This window comes from Lineus longissimus, chromosome 2 (genome assembly GCF_910592395.1).
Source record: "Lineus longissimus chromosome 2, tnLinLong1.2, whole genome shotgun sequence".
In the NCBI taxonomy this organism is placed as follows: Eukaryota; Metazoa; Nemertea; class Pilidiophora; order Heteronemertea; family Lineidae; genus Lineus; species Lineus longissimus.
The window spans coordinates 7,050,931-7,064,689 of record NC_088309.1 but is presented as its reverse complement, the minus strand read 5'-3'; the positions used below and the strand labels follow the sequence as shown (position 1 = coordinate 7,064,689).

The following is a 13,759-nucleotide window of genomic DNA, read 5'->3' as shown; positions in this document are numbered from 1 at the left end:
TTTAGTTTGTAGTGTTCTGTTCTTTGATCTGAAGTCGCACACAATGTAAGTATTCTCATGTCAGCTGGAGAATACGCTGAGAATAAGGCAGGCTAGACTACAATGGAAGTGCTGTCAGGTTAAACCTTTACGGACTGCAAGAACAACGTGGAGGTTGTAAAGTCTCATTTAGTCTTCAAGAACAACAGTCAAGTGGACACAAAAGACACCCACACAGGTCTCCACCAAAGATAATTTTCAGTTCCCTTTTCTACCACCAGGGGATGTAGTAGTCTAAAGGCAGTTTGATATTGTGATTGGGACAATGCAGAAATAAAGGTTTCTCACTGAGATGAGAGTGGCCCTCCCATATTGACATAGATACAAGTCTTTGACTGTGATATGAATCAGTCCTACGTTTTCTCCCACATCTTACAGTTGTTTTTGCTTCGAGTCATTGTCACAACTCCTGATTGTGCTTGGGAAGTTGTCACTGCTTGGGTGGTTGTAGGCACCAGGTTTCACCAGTTTCATAGAACAGTGAGTAGTCAGAAAATGACCCCCCCTCCTTCCCCCAGGTGAGGAGAGAAAAGTCCTTGAAAAGATGTCATTAATTTAGAATTGTAGCCTCCAGGTGACATGATTAAGGCCAATGAAATCATGAGATCTTCTTGTGAGTCTTTTCTATTTTGTTGGGAGATCCTTTGGGACTTTTAGGCATAACTGAGCCAACTAATAGTTTGTGTAACATTCATATTCAGGCGCGGATCCAAGGGGGGGGCGCACCGGCCGCACGCCCCCCCCCCCTAATTGTTGGTCATCAAAATTTTTTTTGTCTCCAAATACGTTCGCTGTATCGTTCAAATGCGCAAATAGTCAATAGGGTAACCGCCGATATACCTTAGGCGTCTAAAGACCAGTTACTACCACGCCCTGCATGCACCACTGTGTGACTGGTTATAGGTTTGCGTCTACGTTCCCGCGTCCGAGCGCCCCCGCTCGCTCAGGTAGATATGGCGGGAAAACGAAAGGTCACTTTCCGTTATATAAATTTAGTTTCAGATTCAAGAAACAGCACGCTTTGTTTCTGTCGATACAAAAAATAACAAAAACCCGTGTTAGAAAACAATCATTTGTTTCAGGAAAACGAAACCCTTAAGTTGTTGTCAGATATGAGGAAAACGCATCTGAGGCGCTTAAATCTCAAAAACTTTCCTGGGGAGGACCCCTCCCGTTCATAACGCGCCTTCGGCACGAGTATAGGGAGCTACGATATCTGATTAGCTGTCAGTCCAATATGCCATTGGTGAGTCAAAGCTAGAAGCCTATGGATCATTGCAAAGACCAATCGAGGCTAAGGTATGGGCCGACCCCTTGTCTGCTGGATGTGACAAGAGACGATTGTGTCTTCATGGTTGTGACAAATCGTTTATGATGAGCATGTTACTATTGAAGATGCAAGAACCCGGGGTACATAACTGGAGGATAAGGCAAACAGACAAACACCTCTCAGGAACGTCTGCTTGGTCTCTGCACAACCAGTGTCTTACTTTACCCCATTTATCTCACTGGGTAATACCATTTTGTCGTCTAGTGGGAGACAGCAAGAATAAAGGAACACTTCGAACGCTGAATTATCGCACAAAACATTGCAGTCAGGCAAAAATTAACTTGAATCATTGTTACATTTGATAATATGTCGTAAGGAGTGAACATCAGCGCACCTGCTGAATAAGACAGCTCCAAAGGCTTTACCTGAATCACCCGGAAATAAAATGAGGCCATCCGCTTGGATAGGTGGTATATTTCTCAAGGAACTCAAGTGAGAGGCCAGAGTGGTTTAAGTGCATAGACTATCATGATCGGCTCATATCTAACGGAGTACTTTATTTCTAACTACTGCAGGTATTCGTGTAGTAGCTAACCGAAAAGATAGCCTGTATTCTAGCATGTTCAATTTCAATATACCTGCTGTCATGACTGAACACCCTCTCAAAATCCATAGGGGATCATCCCTATTTTTGACAGTGACAATTATTTTTGGACTATTCTGTGAACTTCATGCCACTAAGGATATAAAGTTCTTGGATTCTCGGCAAGGTAACGTATAAACTACTATCTAGTGTCAGTTTTATAACAGTGTTAGATTGCCTTTATCTCGCACTACAAACTTAATCAAGGCCAAGTACCCAAAGGCTTTTCCAAATTTCAGGATCTGCAACTGATGTGGCTGGTACCATGTTCGTTTTTTATACATGTGATAGTTATTGATAATTTAGGTTAACCTAGCAAAGAGGTCCTTAAGGATATTTGTGCTTGGCAAATAGAAGTGATCAATTGAGCAGCTGAATCAGCCAGTGACTTTATACAATCTGTGACAAATGTGGTGACGTCTTTATGATTTTGCTTCAAGTCTTGGGCAAACTAATAACAGTAAAACCTCTCTATTAAGGACACCCTCGGGACTGCAGACAAATGCTGCCCTTTATTAAGAGGTGTCCTGATTAAAGAGGTCAATTGCAATGGAAATCTGGGACCAAATGAAGTGTCCTTGATAGAAAAGTGTCCTTAATGGAGATGTGTCTGCTAAGGGAGGTTCCGCTGTGGCGTCAATTTCCGACCCCAGAAAAAATTCCCACTGACAGTAAGTTTTGACAGTCGAGTATGTGTGTGTGGGGACAAGGTTTCCATTGACAGCTGCATTAGCACTTGGAGAAATATTGATAGTCTGAGTATGTGCGTGTGTGTGGGGGGGGGGGGGGGAAGATTTCCATTGAGAGCTGCATGATCACTTGGAGAAATATTGTCATAAAGATACACTTGTTTGAACTGGTCCAGTCCGAAGGAGAGGCTTTCTTTTCAATGGATGATTTAGCTCTGTCCCACTGGCTTTCAATGGGCACAATAGATTTGATGTATTTGTATACACAAATGAAAACAACTCACATTTGGCTTAGAAGTCGGTTATTCATGTTTTTAAATGCTGACAAAATTGGAGCATCTTTGGGTGGCATCCCCAATAAATCTTTTCTTTTGCGCTGGAAAAGTGGAGTAGGGATGATTATGAGATGAAAATTGTGATCAAAACTGATGACTTGTGTTCTTTTGTAAGCACGTTTTTCCCTACTCCATGACATCTCTAAGTTCATTGCTGGAAAGTTGAGTGCAAGGGTAAAGTCTGCAGAAACGTCATTGCCTCACTGTCATCTCTGAAGTCCAGGGTTCAACACAAAACTGGTGTCTGTACTGTCATGTGATACAAAAGCTGACTGTCTCCTGCGGCAGAGGTAATGAGCCAAATTAGCGATCTCATGCTCTTGCTTTAATATTTTAAAAAGTCGACTACAGTAGAACCTCACTTAGTGGACACCTCTCTATTAAGGACAACCTCTCTATTACGGACAGTAGTTTTGGTCCAAAATTGGGTTTTTACATTCAATTTGACCTCCCTAATCAGGACACCTCTCTATTAAGGAGAGCACTTGTCAGTCCCGAGGGTGTCCTTAATAGAGAGGTTCCACTGTATATTGTAAGATCCAAAGTAGCTGAACTAGAAGAAGCCCAACATCGATTTTTTTTTAACTGGTAGTGCACATTGCTCGCCTATTAGACTGTTTTTCACACTTATCGCAATAATGGGGAGGGTCAGATTAAGTTCAATAATAGCCACTTTTGATTTTTCTGCGATAAGTGTTTTCATTATTTTTTAACGAGGTGTCAATCAAGACAATCAGTCTGACAATATTCTGTGGTAAACACTGATTCCATTGCCGCTGCCTGGTGTTACATATATTCTGAATTGCCAGGTTGTACATTCTCATCTAATATAGTGGAACCTCCCTTAGCGGACACCTCTGTAAGCAGGGTAACCTCCCTATTAAAGACACTGATTTTTGGGTTTCCTAACAACGTGTTTGACACGATGCGTATGAATGATGTTGTGTGTGACATCAGACATCATGGGATGTTGTGTCTAGAGAGAAACATCACTTTATTTAGGGGTTAAAACTACTTCTAAGTTCGATTGCAGGACGCTATTTGTGTTGGCTTTTAATTGAATTGTATCATTAAATCAAAATCAGGTCACCAGTTACGAAAATAAAACATGATTTAAACTGAGCATTGTTTGGTAGAATGAATCGGTGATTATTTTTCTTTTAAAACACCACTTTCTTTGTTAACTTCAGTAGGCAGTATAGGTCCATGATGAATACATTGAAATGCATCATCATGGTTCATGATATTCAGGACAGCAGTATCCTCTCATATACAATTAGAATAAGTTTTTCCTTTATCTTTTCTTTTATGTCTGTGTACTTTTTCTGTAGGCGATGTGACATACTTCATTCCAGCATTTATAAATGAAGAAAAGTGACGGATGAAATAATTCTAGTGATTCCATGTTGGCGTGAGAAACTTGTGCTGGTACTAGTCAACTATCCCTATATCGTACATCATTGAATTATATTGTTGTGAAAATGCATTTTCAACTTCAGGAGTCAAGTCAAGGTGGTCCTAAACCATTAGATAAGACTTGGACCACTTCTCCTGTAATTTGTACAAAAATTCCTAAATCTTCCTTAGAAATTAACTAGAGCATTACCCTCTTGAGATATTTCTCAGCTCAAACACCTTAGGTACACTGCGGGACTTAGATCCCTTGCCAAATTTGGACTTAGGATAGAAGCTTGTGTTAGTACAAGGGATCTTACAGTCAAGATAGCGCTTCAGAATACCAGTTACAATGGTTCAAAGGGCCGAAATAAACTCCCAACACCTTCCAGCCAATTTTCTATGCATAAGCCTACTGTGGCTTTGTGAGAGGGAAAGAACAGAGCGACAATACTTAGATAAATAAAGGACAGGATCAAGTTTGGCTATTTTGTTAAAGATTTAAATGACTGTCAGTTCTATTCTAGAAAAGAGAGATCTTCAGGTGGTCTTGCAAATTTTCAGCTTAACTTGCCGGTTGAGAGTAGCGCATCTTCTAGAGGAGTGTACAGAAATCTTAGCTCAATATTCAGGTTTTGAGCAAGTGTCATGAAGGTTTCCCAAATTATAGACACTTCTCTGCTTAATTTCATTACCCTGGTATGTAAAAAAAGGGTATGTCATTGTTACATGTAGCTCAACTAAATTATCTGTATAGTCTACTACTGATGTAAAAGTTTTTCAATTCAACTTAGGGTGGAAGGTTCTCTATTTTTAGGGGCATTTTGTTGTGAGGTTCCGGTAAACAAAAAAGACAATTCCCCTGATGTTCAATGTTTTCAGTGTTAAATTGTCTCTTACCATGTTTAAGCGTATTAGGGACAATTTCAGTCAATTTGTTCTTCTTCACCTCACTGTCAATTTGCCGACAAACGATCTAAATCCTTACCCAAACCATCTATTTTGTGTCAAAAATAGCCCATGGTCAACCTCAAAGAGGACATAGAGGGGGATATGACAGTCATGCCCAACAATAAAAGGTTGTTGTGACTGGCAGAAAGTAACCAAAAATGCAATGATATCACAATCAGGTCCAAAACTGCCTCATAACACTGGCAAAAATCATTATTAGGGAGCAGCATTAGCATGATCCTACAGGTGGCGACTCATGGTGGCAAGCAGTGTTATTTTCCTGCTGACCTGGTAAATCCAACACCCAAGTTGTGCCTTTAAGGGTCTATCCTTGAGAGTACATTTCGTCTCCTTCCTCTGATCATCAAATAATGATATTTTCTTCTTTTTCATTTCCATCCATGGATCTCTGTTTGTCACAACAGCTGAATTAGTGCGCCAGTTACGAAGTTACGAAATATCCATTCCATGGAAAGTGACACAGGATGGGAACTTTTTGTCTCATCAACTGACTCATCATGTATCTCATAGACACGTTCGCTCAATCTCAAAACAGAGTCAAAACACTCTTCACTATAAACTCACCTTGAACAATGAGGAAATTCATATGCAAGTGGTCCCAAATCACCGGCTTTATGGGCCAGGGACAGTCATTGAACGACGAAAAGGAAAATTTCAAAATGTGAGCGATTCGGAAATACGGCGAATTCATGACAAAATGTGTTATTTTGTTGGGGAGATAAAAGGACATCCTGGTTCAAAGGTGGCACTTTCAACTTGCAATGGTTTGGTAAGTACACTCTTCATCTTTGTTTGCAGTGGAGTTTTAGTCACATTTTCTTAGAGTAATCATACTTTTATTGGGATTATGCAAAGTCGTATGATATCTTCAATTTCTTCTATTTTTCAGCTGTGACCCTTCGTCCCTAACATTGAACAACCCCTATCAAGGTCTCCCTTATGCCATTGAGCATCCAGAAGTGTGAATGTTATTTCTTGATAGTTTATAATGATAATTATTGATGTCAGTGAAAGACTTTATCTATACTTAACAACTTATTCTGATGGGAATTTTATCTGAATTGTCTGAAATACCAAACATCCATACTTGAAGCTTGTGATTTGGAATAGCAGTGACGAAAAAATCTCTAATATCCCATACTTTATACCAACACTTACGAAAAATTCAAAGTATGCTTAATACTATCCTATCTGATGTACAGAAAAATATGTAACTCTTTGAGATATTTGCACCAAAGATAATTGTCAACTATTTTGAGCACCTCACCAAGGGGTTTCAATGACCAGGCTGTTATGACGCTAAATTCGCAACAGTATTATTTTCCTGGTCATTTCATTATTGAGAGGAATTTGGTTTATCAGTAAGCTCTCGGACCTTCTAAATCCCGTTTTCTGACGGACTTCCAGCCAGCTACCAATTAAATGTGCGAAAAGGAAGCTTTTCCAAGTTTTGCCCATAACAGCCCTTGCCTGGTCTGTTTTATGCTGGGAAAGTACCCAGTGATTAGAACACTACATGTCCCCGATTTAAGAAAATCTGTTCGGATCCAATAAGGATTTGGCTCGAAAACAGTATAAGCTCCTCAGCTTAATGACCTTCCTCACAAAATTGGTGCCAGTCACTCAGTCATGTTAAGCTATAAAAATGCCAATACTGACACATAAAAATCATTCTCGCTGGGTCTTTGACATTTGATTCGATATAAAGGAATATTTTGCATATTTAATCATACATCCCAGAACTACCCATCAGAACTGATGTTTAAGCTACAGTCCAAGTCAAGTGTTGTCCTTAATAGAGAGATGTCCTGATTATAGAGAGGTAAAATTGAATAGAAACAACCATTACTAGTGTCCTTGATAGAGAGGTGTCTGCTTAGGGAGGTTCCACTGCAGGTATCTTGAAAATATTTTCGTTAAAAGACAAAATGATAATGTTATTGGTTTGTGAAAGGACTAATGTAATCTCTACAGATTAACTGACCACAACAAAGCTAAATCCTCAGCATTGTGCCCAGGGACAATTGTCCTGCTCTTGTGGTTGTGGCCCTGGACCTCCCATTAGGAAATGATGGGAGCCTTTTCACAAATATTGTGGATCAGGACCACAAAGTAATTGTTGCCACAAAAAAACATTTTCAGAGAATGAATTTGGTTCATTGTTTGTACTGACAGTACCAACAATGATGACTATGCAACAACCACTAACAAGTTAAACTTTCCATGAATTAACATTGTCAATCTTTACAAAGCTAAGTGATTTCTATACAAAGTTGGTTCAGTTTTTAAACAATTTGAAAAGAATTAAATTATTTTAAAAAGGGAAGATTTTGTGGCTTAGAATATCTAAATCTGACAATTGTTGTTCGTAGGTTTGTTATTCTTTTGCCTTGAGTGGGGATGTGGTGTTAGGAAGTCTTGGCACTGATGATGGTGGCAGCACCTGGAGAAGCAAATGATGCAATTCATTACTCAATTAAATTCCATGCTAATTATAACCAGTGTGACCCAGTTCATTAAGAAACTTTTATGTTGGTTGATAGTTTGATGGAAAGAAAAATAGGAAAAATAGTCAGAAACTTTGTCTGCTCATTAGTCTTCCTTGTACAGATCAATGTACCAGTGTTCAAACTCTAATTTCACCGATTTAAGACCACTTCATTTAGTTTCTATGAAATCGACACAAAGGCCAAGCCAGGGCATGACATCATGATCATTAGATGACTTAGAGCACACTGCTTAGAGACACTAAGCCATGAGCCAAACTGAACATTTTGAATTTCATTGAACGACCATGTGCTTATTATATCCCATCTCTTGAATATTGGAAAAAAAACCTGTCCGAGATTGCTGAAACTTATGAGCATCTTTTCAAGCAATAGACATAATCTGTACTTCCACCAATTTGAAAACCTGTGTCAATTTGAGACACCAGTCAGTGCGCTGTGCAGAAAATCCTGGCAAGCACTTTCATCTGTTCAAAATGTCCTATGTGTTTTAGAAGACACACTGTATACAGTGGGACCTCCCAGAGCAGACACCTCACTGCTGTCACCTCTCTATTAAAGACACAATTTCGGACCCAAATTGTTTCTTTCCGTTCAATTTGACCTCCTTAATCAGGACATCTATCCATTGGGGACAGCACTAATTGGGTCTCGAGGATGTCCTTAATAGAGAGGTTCTACAGTACATGTAGCTGCACCCAGTAAAAAGAGTCCATTTTAACTCTAGCTGCTGATGAAGGGGACATGTTACAATTGCCTGGTGTGACTGGAATTGATGTTAATCAATCAGGAATGTTACTCATTAGAAAAAAAAGCAATCAGGATACTTTTAAGAAGTCCAGATTTACCAATTCAATGTGTAATGGGAGAAATTAGACCATAGGCTTCTTCCAATGTGATTTGAACGCTATATCTTGTCCTAAAAAAGTATGCACTCTAAAGCATGCTTTTCAAATCACACATCGAATTTTAATATGTGATTAGAAATGCTAAGAGTCTCCCTAAAATTCTGTTTACAGTATCTGATCTTTCGACTTTGGGCCATGGCACAAGGTTGATTCCGGCATGGGTGAGAGATCTAAGGGCTTTTACCTTGGCACCTGGTGTTGTTGAATTCTTCTGTAAAAAGGAAGGATGTCATCGTCTACTAGTTTTGGCTTGTTTTTCAAGGCTCTGACTTGTTATCAAGGACTGACATCAACTAATGATTTTGAACTTGGAACTCGGAAGAAGGGCGATGGAGCATACGCAAAATTCATATATGAACAGTTATAACTCAGAGCTATGTACTATACATGAAGCAAGATCACCTATCTGTTTTTGGGTACTGGTAGAGAATCCTTGGATACCACTTAGCCCCTATCAGCACATGCTATAGGCCTACTCAATATCCAAGTTCAAAGGAACTGTACACAGTGTTGGCCATTCCATTTTCTTCATACTTTGTCAATGCCACTGAGACAGCCTCTTTGGAATAATAATGATCACAGATATTTTTATTACATGATTTGAAAAGCGTAATTTTGAAAAGCTCAATGTTGTTAAATACCAAATTTGGCTTAATAGGACTATGAACTTGAAAACATGTATTCCAGGTGAATTCCAGATGAAACTGTGGTCAAACTAGAGATAAGAGGACACCTGTTTTTAAAACCAACTGTGACCGATTAACTTAAACTTTCAAATTCATCCGAATCTAATTAGTTTTTGCATTGCATAACACTTTCTTTTCAAGTCTGCATTGTATGGTTTAAACCTTTGAAAGGTTCATGAACTTTATCAATTGCTTATCTTGAATGTCTTTCTATTATGTTTTAATGCATTTGAGATACACAATGACAATGCCTGTTGAACAAAATACATCTGCGAAAAAAATTGTTGGGTGAAATTTCACGGGTCAGCAGAGATTTGTCTTAATTTTCCCTGAAGGCAGTTATGTGATATTGTGAATCTTGTGATCTCTATCACTTCAAAAAGTTGAGGTAATTTGCCTTTTTTATGAAGACTGACTAAAACTAATAAATTTCTTTTCATGGTCGTCATGTTCTAGAACCTTTCAATTCCCCTCATGCTGGATAATTGTTCGAATGGCCCCTTTTGGGCCTCCATTGGTGCCTAATTAATTGGTTCTTAATTTTCTGTTTGGCATCAACTTTTGAGTATCACCACAAAAGTTGCCCTTGCCCCAGAGCAATTGTATCTTTGACCTTCCTTTCATGGGACCTGACCCAACTTCAAGCAAAGGGCCAGGCCCTTGGGCCTCTTGTTAATGGCACAGTGCTTGGCACAGGTCCACTCCAGATATATTGACCAAACTTGGGTAATCAAGTGGAATCTAGACTGGCGTTGGTTATAAGAACACAACTTGTGTTTGCATGGTCAGTGAATTCCAAAATCTTCAAAATGATACTTCAAGTCGCCAATTGTGTCATAATCACAAAACATTTGTTTCTTGAAATTAATAATGACGTTGTTGTTTTGTTATGACTATCTGATATGATGTAATTAACTAATCTATATTTCACTATTTCTCTATTAAATAATGATTTGATATCATCTTTAACAATCTGTCAATACTGTTGGTCAAGAGAGCAGTCCAAACAATGTGTGATCTTGAATAAATGATGAAAGATGAAATCAGATGGTACATTTTCTTGGGCTGTGAAAATGTAGAAGTAGGCTGAAACACTGGCCGTGTGTAATCCATCAAGGGAAAACTTCACCATCTCGTGCACCCATGCCTCAAGGCCTATAATGTTGAAGGGTGAAAATTTGGGAACAACAGAGCTTGCCTAATATCAGTAAACAACCAACAAAAATTACAGAGGTAAATTTAGAAAACTTTTTGAAGGGTCATCTATGTCCCTGCGTTTGTAATATAAAGGTTCTGATCCTTACACCAAATACAATTGAGGTGAGACCTGGGTCAGTCATAAGCTTTGTTTAAAGATTCGGGAGTGTGTATCACTTCAAGTATAGAGTGTTTGTTCAAATTGTGACAGGTATTGGTACAGGTATTTACTTTAGGCTAATGACAGGTTTTTTGAATGTCTTTGACAGGTAGTCTGGAACTGTGACCTGAGGAAGCTCTGCAGGTCACTAGAAATCTCCTTGAGGTATAACCTTGAAGAGGATATGTTACTGTCTTTGTTATCAGTTGCCTATCGGTTGATTGAAGACTTCACCTAATAATGTGACAGTTTCAATGGGTCGTCAACTCGCATCTTCACACCTTGTGTGAAATGGTCTAACCGACTTTTGAACAGATTTTCTTCGATTATATCGTTTACAAGAACATAATGTTCAGTCCATGATTGTTTGTTCCAATTTAAACATGACAATCCCTTCTCTAAAAAAACCCGATTGACAGTCAATTGACTTTAAAGTTAAATTGGTTTTGACTGGTAAGTAAGTTCATTGATAGGCCCTTCCTCTTCCCTGAGACCAGACCACTTGTCCACTTTATATTGCCCTACATAGGGATTCAATGAAGTTTAAGATAAACAACTGCACTTCCTATAAAGAAAAGACAAACATTGTAAACCTTGAGACTACTAAGTCTTTAGGGCCAAGACTGGGATTTGTTACATCAACTTGCTCAAGAAATGCTTGAGCCCTTCAGGATAAGGTCTAAAAAGCGTGAATGGCGGAACAGGTCCTTATGTAGGATTTAAGAATGGACGTTTCATGTTCTTGAGATGATTATTATGTGTAACGGGTGTCAACAGTGCTATTGAGCCTTAGCTGGATATATCCATAGCTGTCAGCGGGTAATGACCCTTCAACCTGCCCTGTGATAACAATAGGAATCCTAAGAAAAATCTGGTATATTAGAGGGCTTGGCTCTTGAAATCCAATTTAGAAAGCAAAAAATAGGCGCACGTTGTATTGGTCATTCTGTGTTGGTATAACAATGTCACCCCTTTGCCAATACCAAGTAGGATATATCGTAGGATGCATTTTTGAGTATTTTAGAAGGGCTGACGATGCCATGATATTGCTACTGTTATGATGTGCCCTGTCCATTCCCTTCAGATGCCAGCCCCAAATCAGATTGCCCACACCAGGTTGCCCGACTAAAGAGGCCTGTTACTATCTTATGTCACCAATAATGGTGTGTCACAGGCTTTAGAGCTACCATGGCAGTTTACACATCTATCTTTCCTATCACTTTATATCTATTTAGGGATAAGTAGGCAATATAAAGGAATAGTATAAGGATTTACAAAAATGGTGCCTTACTGCATCTTGGCAGACAATTAGGGTCTGCGTATTGTCTAGGCCTCATTGCTTGATTATATAGGAAGCAGGTGTTGATCACCACAAATCAGTCTGTAATTAGAAGGCCTGGGCCCATGAGACAAAATCCCTTTTCTCTCCAATTTTTATCGATGTTCCCGAAACAGTGGTCAATTACATTGAACTTTAAGGACTTTTATAGCTTGCAGGTTGATAAGTTAAATTGGGTATGACCATCTTGGCCTTTCACATGAAGAAGTGCTTAATGTAGGGTAATCAGGTCTAAAATGCCTCAAAGGACCCAAGATGTAATATGCCACCAACTCAAAGAGGTAAGTGGACAGTAAGCTGTCTAAATTTCATTTGTTAATAGGAAAAAGGGAAGGTTAAAATTGGCCCCAAGGGGTTTTACTAAAATCGTATCAATTAGAATTAAATTTTTGTCTAAATGGGCTGTTGGTAAAAGCAAAGACATTCAACAAAACTTACTCCAATTCCTTTAATACACTTTAATGACAAAACTAAATTGACGCACTATATATCAATTGTGACACCTATATGAATTAAAACATTAGAAACAGGCGTGATAAGTTGTGTTGCTTTGACAAAACTCTCACATACAATATCGAAATGCTCTATTGTTTACGGATCAAATAAAGACAGACTAATCCTGTTAGAATTACAAATGTATTAAAGTGCCGACTGTATGATTAGTTCTATATTAGTTGAGTTACATCACCTAATTTTGACCTATTATAGGCATATAAACCATATTTGATATTGGCACAAGGTGTGTTTCTTTTAATTAACCTATCAATATTGTTGACTGCTTTAAGAAGCAGTTAGCAACAGCACATTCTTTTACGAGTTGACTTACAGGCCCACTTGTTAAACCAAGTTTGGCGCTTAGTCTAATGGACTTAAAGTGAAATTCCCTCTATTCCACATGCCTCAGTCAGTATCAAAGCAGTTGATATATTAGGTCATCACTGTGGAATTCCCTTACATGAGTTTCTGAGTGGAGAGCTGTTGACCACAAGTTCAGCAGACCAAATCTAACTAACTGATCTTTGCCAGAGTTTTGAACAATGAAATGCAGCGAAGGTACATTTTCGTTGGTAGTGAAAATGTAAAAAAGGCTAAAGCACTTTACCTCTTTTGAACAACTGGGCCCAGGTTGGCAAAACAGACGACAGCAACCAAAGATGAGGGACTTCAAAAACGTGGAGATGAAATATCAGCTGAAGCAGTTTGAAAGATTAGATATCATACAACTTTACTAAACAATATAAAAGGGAGAGAACGTGGGCATTTCTGATTCATTGGCTTTCACCAAGGTTGAGGATTATGTAAGTGTAAAGCTTTGTGACAAGCTTATGATTTTCTAATTGGCTTTTAGTCTTAGTTGGTTCTGTTTATTTTTAGGACGGGTAACCACATTGCCAGACATAAAGGACAAATATTGGCGGTCGTTGGAATCCTGTAAACTAAAGCTTTGCCATGTTGCCACTATCTTATAGGACTTCCCGCCCAAAACCAATTACGATTACATTCATAACGTTAACAGTTAGAGATACACGCCATTCTGTTCATTTCACAGTAAGATTTCCTTTAAGAAAGTTTCTTGCCGTCATGCCAGATACCAGGTATATCTTTTTATTATTGTATGG

The 13,759-nt window shown here is 38.7% G+C and overlaps 1 protein-coding gene across 2 annotated transcripts in view; it reads left to right on the top strand.

Annotated features, from left to right (window-relative positions):
• The first annotated feature begins 1,835 nt into the window (after positions 1–1,835).
• The window catches only part of LOC135482445 (A disintegrin and metalloproteinase with thrombospondin motifs 12-like), a 46,367-nt gene continuing 34,443 nt past the window's right edge, over positions 1,836–13,759 (top strand). For both annotated transcript variants that reach the window (XM_064762437.1, XM_064762436.1), the window contains exons 1-2: positions 1,836–2,079; positions 5,748–6,112. In XM_064762437.1, coding sequence (XP_064618507.1) covers positions 1,929–2,079; positions 5,748–6,112 — 516 coding nt within the window. In that variant the 5' untranslated portion in view covers positions 1,836–1,928. The remainder of the gene's footprint in view (positions 2,080–5,747; positions 6,113–13,759) is intronic.